We start from the raw sequence: 10116 nt of genomic DNA on the forward strand, positions 1-10116 counted from the left end.
ATTCCTAAAGTTAAAAACCCCGAGTATGTTACTGAATTTCGCCCTATTGCTCTTTATAATATTTTGTATAAGCTTGTGTCAAAAGTGCTTGCTAGCAGATTGAAAAAGGTTTTTCCTCATATCATATCAGACTTTCAAAGTTCCTTTCAATCAAACAAGGCAATATCTGATAATATCCTTGTGGCCTTTGAATTACTTCATCACATGATGGGGAAGAAATTAGGAAAAATGGGACATATGGTTCTAAAGTTGGATATGAGCATGGCGTACGATAGGTTGGAATGGAATTTCCTTCAACGGACTATGGAGAAAATGGGTTTTCACCCAAGATGGGTTGGGTGGATTATAGAGTGCATTAAGTCAGTTACCTACTCGGTGTTGATAAATGGTGAGCCTAAGGGCCACATTATTCCGACTAAAGGTATTCGCCAAGGGGATCCCCTATCCCCCTACCTCTTTCTTTTATGATCAGAAGGTTTGACTAGTCTCATTGAGCAAGTGGTGAATGAAAGACATATTGAGGGTTTCTCTCTTTGTAAGCATGGACCAAATATCTCTCACCTTTTCTTTGCAGATGACAGCCTCCTGTTTTGTCGAGCAAGGGTGGAAGATGTGATAAAAATTCAAGAGATTTTGGGAAAGTATGAAGTTGCATCGGGTCAAAAAATAAACTCTGATAAAACTACCATCTTTTTTAGCAAGAACGTTCCTATGTCTACCAAGGAACAAGTGCAAAATTTGTTAAGGGTTCCTGAAATCAAAGAATATGAAAAGTATCTAGGTTTGCCAGCAGTTGTGGGGCGTAATAAGAGGGCTAGCCTAAATTATATCAAAGACTGAGTGTGGGGCAAGTTACAAGGTTGGAAGGAGAAATTGCTATCACAAGCCGATAAGGAAGTTTTGTTGAAAGCGGTAGTACAAGCCATTCCGACTTTTGCTATGAGTTGCTTTCGATTACCAGTTGGCCTTTGTCAAGATATTGAAATGCTCATTCGTAAGTTTTGGCGGGGTCAAAAGGGTGATAGGAGGAAAATTCATTGGAAAAAGTGGGAGGTGTTGTGCAAACCAAAAATAGAAGGAGGGATAGGTTTTAAGGACCTATGCAAGTTCAACGAAGCAATGCTAGCTAAGCACGTGTGGAGGTTGCTGCATGATACCGAATCCTTATTTTTTAAGGTTTTCAAAACGAAGTACTTCCCAAACTGTTCTCTGTTTGAAACCAAATCTTCCTCGGGCTCCTTCGCATGGAAGAGCATTCTATGGGCAAGAAGTTTGGTTCAGAAAGGGGCGCGGTGGAGAGTGGGTGATCGGCAATCAATTAGGATTTTCCAAGATGCTTGGTTACCATCTGACAGTGGCAAGGTTTCCTCTCCTTCATCTGATTTTGGTCCGGATGCAAATGTAGCAATGCTCGTAAACCCGGTCACCGGGTGGTGGAATACCCATCTCATTGATCGCCACTTCTACCCACCGGATGCAAAGCTCATTAAATCCCTTCCTCTGTGCTCAATCCCTCAGTCTGATTTGCTGATCTGGCTGAAGGAGAAGACAGGGACCTATTCAATTAAATCAGGTTATAAGCTTTTGTGTGAGTGGCAAAATGAGGAGCTGAATCAACCTAGCAGGACCAACCCTAGCAGCAGCATTTGCAATTGTATCTCTCCCCAAACAATTGCAACATGGTTTGGGATCACCTCCAACCGCCTCAGAGTTGCCATTCTTTATATCCGATGATGGAACTGAACCAACTCTAGAAGAAAATAATGGAAGTGCTCCTACAATTTCAAGCTCGAATTGAACCCAAAAACATATATATACATAAATAGGACACAATCTATTGCCAAATAAAATTTAAGAACAAACCAGGTTGCCATTGATCCGATGATAGTGATTCCTGCAGAGCCGCAGGAACCTTCACTGCTACATTTGCTCCTAACTTGTGGAATTCAGTTTGAATGGTCTTCATGATCTCGGTGTCTTCTGGGTTTGGCTCTGGAAAATCTACATGCATTGACTCCTGAGTTCGAATGGTGAAGTTGACTCTTTAGACAAAGCTTGCTGATTGATATAATTATAGAGTTGTTGATGGAATGCATGGTCCAATGAGAAACAGTTGTCAGTGCCCTCATTTCTATAATGCTTGGACGATCCAGAGCCCTCTCTTCTACAAAAATGCGCGAGGGATCCATAATCCATTATCTGAATACAAGTGAACAATGTTCTTGTCAAATAAATGGAACATACATATTGCATACACTAGTGCGGGCAGAAAAAAAAAAAAAAAAACAGTAAAGAATTCCATCTATGCTGGTGAGGCAACATGAGAAAGAGAGATTAAATGTTGAGACCGTTACATTGCTCATTAAAAGAAAATCTTGACAGGTGGATAGTTTTTTTTTTTTTGGGTCGGGGGGGAGGGGGTGGTGTTGTGTGAGTGTTACTGATACGCTTTCACTTAACCCCCTACATTGTTCATTAACATTACAAGAGTACCAACCAACAATTAATAAGTTGGATGCAGAAACTGGAAAAATCCAAATTCACCATACAGATTGACTAGAGGACCTAAAAATAACTGCCTTGACCTATAAAATTTGACACAACTTGATTTGAAGACAAGACGCAATATAGAGATTAAATTTGCTATCAAAACTTAGACCTACCTAAGAAGCTAAGCCATAGCATGTGTTAATTAGGGGTGAAGCAATATTGTAAGACATATATCACGTAATGCATAAACTATCAAACACCCCCCAATTCCTACTGTCTTTGGGAAGGCAGTTTCTGCCTAGTTTAATCAAAAGTGCAGCTTGTTATCCTTCTTGGGAGAGTTTTTGTAATTTTCTTTAGCTTGATCAGGCTTTGTCCTTGTTTGTATTCAAACTGGGTTAGTACTATTTAGCTTTCTGTTTGTTGTAGTGTTTCAGCTTATTTCAATAAAATTCACTGTCTTGATTATCAAAAAAGAGAGGCCAAATCCATGTATAGAACCGCTTACTAAGAAATAACTTAATGGCAATTAAAATAATGATACTATGTTTCTGCCAGCATCAGCAGTTGTAAAAGAAAATTTCTAAATACAAATGGAAACCATGCTTACCTTCATTAACTCATCTCTTCCACAACCTTGCAGAACCTGGATTTTCCGCCTTGTTCTTTCTTGCAAAAGAGGCTTTACAACCTGCCAACGATTGAGCATTAAGCATTTTGTTGCAAAAGAAGTAAACTTTTTTAAAAGTAAAGTATTGACACAAACCTTCCAACATGCTGAAAATATATAGGGTGCATTTACAATATAATACGTATCTGTCTTCTCAGGATAGTTCAAGTCATCAATTGTAGATATAGCAGTCAAAAGCTGCATTAAGATTGAACAGAGAGTGAAGAAAAGTGTCAAATATACAGTCCACAGAGTGAGGTAGGCAAAATATTAGATTAATTGATATTGAAATAGAAATCACCTTTCTTTCACAACTAAATAAGTCATTGAAAAAGCACAAAAGGCAACCCAAGTACAAGGAAAGCATACAAGAGAAACATCACAATTATGAGCGGAGATATTGAAATTGAATACGCTTGTCTACTTATGATGTATAAAGAAACTAATACATGCCCTTATCACAGAAACATAGAATAAATTAAACTTGTAGCAACAAAAATGTACACAGGTAACTCCAAGAAAAATGTACACAAAAATTATCCTTGTATTCATATAGATATCAAAGAGTAGTCATGCTTCATCCAAAAACTATATTAATAGATATGCTTTACAGTGTCAATATTTCAATAGGATATAATGGTTCATCACTGGAAAGCGAACAATTTAACTAAATTCAGTCAAGCCATAATCCCAACTAATTTGGGCTACCAACTTGGATCCTATTATGCCAAATAATTCTGTTTAGGGCACCCATTTATCTCTATAACCGAGCATTCCAATCTAAAAACATAGGATATTAGGTAAGATTCTCAGTTAGTACATAAATTCATAAGTCATAACTACGCACACACCTATTATTATTAGACTCCCTTTTGCCCTTTTTTGTAAATCAATATAATCAGTTTTTTGTACCTAAAATTTTCATCACATCTTATAAACATAGATCCTGATTTGCTGTAGTATATTGGCAATTCCTATGGTTATAATTAGTGGAAAGAGAATGAAAAATAAATGGTCAACATATTTTCACTTAATTTGAAGCATACATGCATTTTAAAGGCTCATGCTAAAACACATTCATGCAAGCACTGAAAAATACATGCTTATGTGGCTAATAGATTGCATGTACTTCATCTTTTTTTTTTTTTGGGGGGGGGGGGGGGGGGGGGGGGGGGTGGGGGGGAGAGAGAGAGAAAAAAAAAAGAGAAGCAGGAGATCCATTAGGCCTCAAAGGCAATTGGAAATGACCCCTTGTCTGATAAACCCTCTTTTCTGTTAATTTCATATGCATAATGATCACAACATGTAATAGATAAAAGGAAAATACTCACGGGAATCCTTATAACATCATTTCTTGTCCATCCTAGAGGATTGTAGACAACAATCACCTAGAAAAGTTAATAAATCAGGAAGTAATCAGTCTTAAATAGAGTGGCAGTCTCATTTTCCAAATAACTGCATAAACACTCCAACTATAATAACAAGTTAAAGAATTCTTCTCACCAGGTTTTTCCCATTTGACGGATCAACTTCTGATGGAGGACAATAACTTATATTCAGCAGTGGACACTGAAATAAAAAGGGGACAAGAATAGTGGATCAAATAATAATAAATTAGCATACTGAGAATAAAGGGTTGAAGTATACAATTACATGATGATAACAAACCAAAATGTTTAATGTTAGCAAGAACATCTAGATATGAAGTAAACTGTACCAACTAGTATGGAATAAAGAGTTTTTATTATTTGCCTGATGAAACTTAGTCTGCGGACTCCAACCAGTTTTTGATGTCAAGTTTGCAATGCCAGCAAGTGATTCTGCAACCACATTCTCTGCCTGCAAGACATGATATTTCAGATATTTGATCCAAAGCATAAGGAACGCAACTACAAGAAGAATTGACAGATCAAGCCTTACCTCCTTGTAACCTATTGCAAGTCGTAGTGCATAATCATATGCCACATGCTGCTTCTCTGTACCAGTAACTCCATCATGATGGTTAGCAATTGCTATAGCTTCAGCCAAAGAGTCTGTGTTGGGCCCCGATTTATTCCTCCCCTTAATTTGTGTTAACCAGTCACTGATTAAGCATAAATATCTCTTTCAAAACAAAAGAAAACAAAACTTCATTTCTAGACTTTCCCATGCTAGTCAGGAATAAAAGAAAAACAAGTCCACAAACCGAGTGAATTAACATTGTCATTTTGCTACAATATGGTCATCTACTTGCTTCTTAGTCTCACCTCCTAGCAGAATAAATAACAAAAACATCAGCCCTTACATTAATGATACATGAAGGCTTCCTGTACTCCTATTGTCTTTCTTCCTGCAAACTGCCAGAATAACATATTCAGTCACACACATAATTACACAGAAAAAGAAATGCGAGAGAGAGAGACCTTTTTCACTGCCGTGTCAATATTCATTCTCTGATCATAACCAACGGTGAAGGTTACAAGGTACTGTGGTTTGCTTTTTAAGTCCTGTAAATGGCAACTTGATCACTCCATGTTTTTAAAATGTTCTAATATACCAACATCAGATGTCTTTCAGTTACAGGGGGTAAAAAAAAAATCAACAGAGGCGTTAAAGCATCAGTGTCACAACATCAGTGGCAAATTTTAGGATTCCTCAGCACCGGAGAGAGAGAGAAGCTTTTTTTTATTATTGTCTGTTAGAGTTTTCACTGGAACAATAAGTATTAGAATTACATTGGACATGAATGAATGCATTTTATCATCATGTATGAAATTATAACATAAAATCATTCCCTTCATTTTTTTTTTTAATATAAGTAATATCATTCTCTTCACTTACGAAGTCCTACATATTTCTTTGTGTGTACTCAACTCAATTCTCTAAATGATCAAAATTCATGTAATGCGACTAAATTTTATGCTGGCCCTTGACCTAAATAGTCCTCCTTTCTTCAGATTTGAGACCAGCTTTGTGAAATCTAAAAACATTATGACACCAAACACTGACATGGGGAGAGTTATATACGATAAAGCATTGATGAAGAAAATTATAGCTTCTATGTTATGGTCATACATGACACCATTAACACTTCTCACATGTAAAACAACTTCTCCACTTCATCCCAAGTCACAAATCCCAGAAAAACATTTGTTCACAAAAACACCATATTTTAATCAGTTTTCAATAATTTAATTTAGTTGGTCCAAACTAAATGACATTCTAAAGGTCGAGCCTTGTTGCGATAGCAAGTGCCTTCCATCAAAAAGCGACAGGTCACAGATTCGAGTATAGGAATCAGCCTCTCCAATATATTGGGGGGGTAAGACTGGCTACCATGACCTTTCCTAGACCCGACAAAAGTGAAAGCTTTGTGCACTAGGTATAACCTCTAAACTAAATGGTATTCTGAAATTCTTAATTGCACCATATTCACATATGAATAAAAAAGTTGTAGGCATTGTACAAATTTTGTAACCACAAGGAATATTTAAGTTGCAGAAAAATACACACCTCACTAGGGTTACCCCACAATCTTCGCGGGTAGAAATCTGACTCAGCTGCAACAATTTGAGGAGGTAGTCTTTCGGCACCTCTAGGATTAGATGGAACCCAAATCTACAGCAGAATAATAAGTGAAGCAGGAAAAGTAAGTACAAAAGTATAGAAATGACTTATTTCTATTTCTTAAGAATTTGCAGCGCGCATTATTTCTAATTTCACCATGATCATACTTAACATGCATGTATTCAATAATGTAAAGCACACCGAATGATAAAAGTCATGGAAGCATGACCCTTTTTATAAGGTATATTTTCCCTTAAAAGTGATTCCCTATTTTTCTCTTCTAGACTATTTCACCATTATATCCACTATCTTCACCTGGCCAGCCCTCAAAATCCAAAAGTTTTTTCTACTGCACTACTTGTTGATCAATAGTTGAAAGATGTCAACAGAGAAGAAAAAATTGGATGTTTGCATCATATAAATTACGATACCATATTATTCCAAGCAGTAAAGTTAAAAAGGTGTCACTTTAACATTCACAACAAATGGGTTCTTTGAGTTCTTTCCAGAAAACTCAGATCTCTTCAACTAAAAAGCATTCCCAAGAAAGTAGGAAAGTGCAAGAATCTCAAATGCGCTTATGGATCTGGTTCCAAAAAATATTGGATTACCTGTTAATTTCAGCAAAGTTCAAAACCAAGTAAAACCTGTAACCCCAGAAATTTCTGATAATGCTAGTATGAGAGGATGTTACCTTTGATGTATTGGTTACATTTTGAGCTTCAGTTGAGCGGCTACTAATACTATTCACAGGTAGCCAAGTCTTTTCATCGCCTGATTCCCTCACATGTTAGAGATCCATGGAAGGAAGAATGCCGGGCGGGAGATTCAGCTGCAAAATTTACACAGTGAAAAATGTCCCATCATCTTGATAATAATTAAAAAAAAAAAAAAAAAAAAAAAAAAAAAAAAAAAAGATGAAGCACATGAATATATACCAGACAAAGAATTCTAAGTCTGTGTACCTTAGTTAATGACAATGTAGGAAATGATACTCCTATGAAGAAACCCAAAACTACACCAACAAAAGTAGTTACGATAAGCCTCATCGTCTCCTTTGGCTTTCTGCTAACTGCACTGCAGTGAAGAAGATTCATATATTATATAAAGAAACTTCTTATCATAACTTAAAACGCCTCTTAAATTTCTCAAAATATCTTTCCAGTGATATCTGCCAGCAGTAATACTGAACCTGCGTGAAAGGATTCCCATTTTATTTACAATCTTCTGACTGTATATTCACCAAAAAAACAGCTGCAACAAAGAAAGCAGGGCAGCTGATCTGCATTATCTAACAAGTTTTGAGTTGCCAGTCCTCCATGAAAGTAACAGAGACCCTCATCAAAGGAACCAATACCTGCCATACATTTTTTATAAAAAAGGAACATAAGTTTAAGTATTGCACCATATGAATACAAACACTCTGTGAAAGATAAAACAAAATAATATCAGCAGTAAAATTTCATCTAAGTGTGAATTAATTACGTAGCATTTAATGGAGAAAAAAAAGCATATAAGAATACATACTTTTAGGTTGAAAAAATCTTATGAACTTTTGGGTGGTACTCACAAGTGACAACCCAAAGTTGTTATCTAATGTAATTATATCACAAAGTTTGGAAGCTCGTTTAAAGTGCTCTTCTCACAACCCAGAGTTGCTACAGAACATAATTTTATCACAGAAGCTTATATAAGAAGCTCTCTCTCTCTCTCTCTCTCTCTCTCTCTGGGGTCTTGGTGTTGTAAAATCCCAAAACCTGAATAAGAAACATTAAAGAGCGGTACAGCACTGCAGCACGGGTGCAAAACACTTCTCTTTGGACGCAAAAAAGGCAAATTCTACACTCAAGCCCACCGAGTAGCACTTGTTCAAACATAATATGAGTGAAACCATGAGCAAGTAACCATGTGTTTCTTCCTTATGACCCTCTACAAGCTACGCTACCAATCAAGCAACCATGTGCTGCCCTAGACAAAAAGCCTATAACCCAGGAACAAACAATAATTAAGCCATGCCATTACTCCACAAATTATGTAACCTTGTGCCCATTTTTACTTATACCCAAATCTCTTAATTAAATCACAGAAACCCATTATCCCAGGTAATTGTATCCTCATTAAAACAAATAAATAAATAAATAAATAATAAATAAAAACTGGGGCTTGCTTACAATGAAAGACAGTACAAAATGATCAACAACAAAATACTCAACCATTAAGTTAGCTCAAAAATTATAAAAAATAAAAATAAAAAATCCAATCATTATTTTTGTCTTAGTAATTACCTATCCTATTATAGCTTCAATTTTAAAGTAGATGCTTGAGAAACAAACGCATGTCACAAGAACCCAACAGCAACTTTAATTCAAAAACCAAAAAATAAAATAAAATAAAATCTCAAACCACTTATAACCCAGCAGGCAAATTATTTTTTATTTAAAATCTAATCTTTATTTTTACTTCAATAATACATAATTTGAAGAACTCAATAAGTGACAGCTTCTTATAGATGGTAGAGAAAACTAACAAACAAACAAAACAAAAGAGTAAACTTGGAACCCAAATCAAAGCAAAACAGTAGTACCAAGAATATACCTCAACTGAGTAAAGGTTTTTCACTTTCTTTGCTGGGTTTCAAGCAAGGAAAACAAATTCCATGACTTTAGCACTTATTCAAGGTTCACCAATTTTGCGTTTTTTAACCCTCGTGTAATGTTTGGGCGGGGGAGGAGGCTGCGGGGCATCATCCTTAGGCTAATCATCGTGCTGCAAATTCCATTAGATGCATGCAATCAATATTTGGTGTAATGATAAGAATAAAGTGAACTACAAAATATATCATTGCATTGTAATTAATGTTATCATACCATAGAGCTGCCTCGGTGTCCTATTTTGTGTCCACCTGTCCCACAAGTGGATGCTCTTCTAGTGCGTTGCGGTCTACCTCGTGGGGGTGAGGGCTGATGAGGGGGATGCTCGTCCGATACATCAGTATGTGGTTGTAGAGTGTCAATCCCAACCTGAGGTCCTAGAGGGTCGAATGAGGATGAGGTAGATGGGTAATGATGCTCTGTGTAGAGGCCAAGAATGGGTGCACTGGAGCTGGTGGGTGGGTACGAGGGTGTCTCGGGGAGTATAGGAGGGGTCAAATTTTGATCAATACTAAGATCAAAATTAGGTTGCGAAGGTGGGGTGGGTGAAGGGACCTCAGGCTGAGGAGATGCGTCTACCATGGGTGCAGGGACCTCGGACTGAGGAGATGCATCTGGGATGGGTGGAGGGACCTCGGGCTGAGGAGATGCATGTGGGATAGGTGCAGGCATCTCAGGACTAGTTACAACCCGAGGGGTTGTTGCACGCCGACCACGGCCCCTAGCTGCACTTGTGCTTGGGCTTGCTGTAGCAGGCTG

At 37.1% G+C, this 10116-nt stretch overlaps 1 protein-coding gene, 1 long non-coding RNA gene and 1 pseudogene across 2 annotated transcripts; 1 reads left to right on the forward strand and 2 right to left on the reverse strand.

Moving 5' to 3' along the window:
• The first annotated feature begins 939 nt into the window (after nucleotides 1-939).
• LOC126721730 (uncharacterized mitochondrial protein AtMg00310-like) lies at nucleotides 940-1734 on the forward strand. The gene has a single exon (XM_050424794.1). The coding sequence runs from the start codon at nucleotides 940-942 to the stop codon at nucleotides 1732-1734; it is 795 nt and encodes a 264-aa protein (XP_050280751.1).
• An 85-nt stretch (nucleotides 1735-1819) lies between these two features.
• Nucleotides 1820-3372, reverse strand: LOC126724409 (uncharacterized; annotated as a pseudogene).
• Nucleotides 3373-5509: 2137 nt separating this feature from the next.
• On the reverse strand, nucleotides 5510-8070 carry LOC126724410 (uncharacterized). Its single transcript, XR_007654967.1, has 5 exons — nucleotides 7899-8070; nucleotides 7672-7783; nucleotides 7401-7538; nucleotides 6653-6757; nucleotides 5510-5646 (listed from the first exon to the last, which is right to left on the reverse strand). It is a non-coding gene; the product is annotated as an uncharacterized LOC126724410 (long non-coding RNA).
• Between the last annotated feature and the right edge of the window lie 2046 nt (nucleotides 8071-10116).

This window comes from Quercus robur, chromosome 4 (assembly GCF_932294415.1).
Source record: "Quercus robur chromosome 4, dhQueRobu3.1, whole genome shotgun sequence".
Classification (NCBI taxonomy): Eukaryota; Viridiplantae; Streptophyta; class Magnoliopsida; order Fagales; family Fagaceae; genus Quercus; species Quercus robur.

What these genes read in the sequence shown, in the direction of transcription:
- LOC126721730 (XM_050424794.1), top strand. Translation starts at nt 940, where the DNA reads ATGAGTTGCTTTCGATTACCAGTTGGCCTTTGTCAAGATATTGAAATG.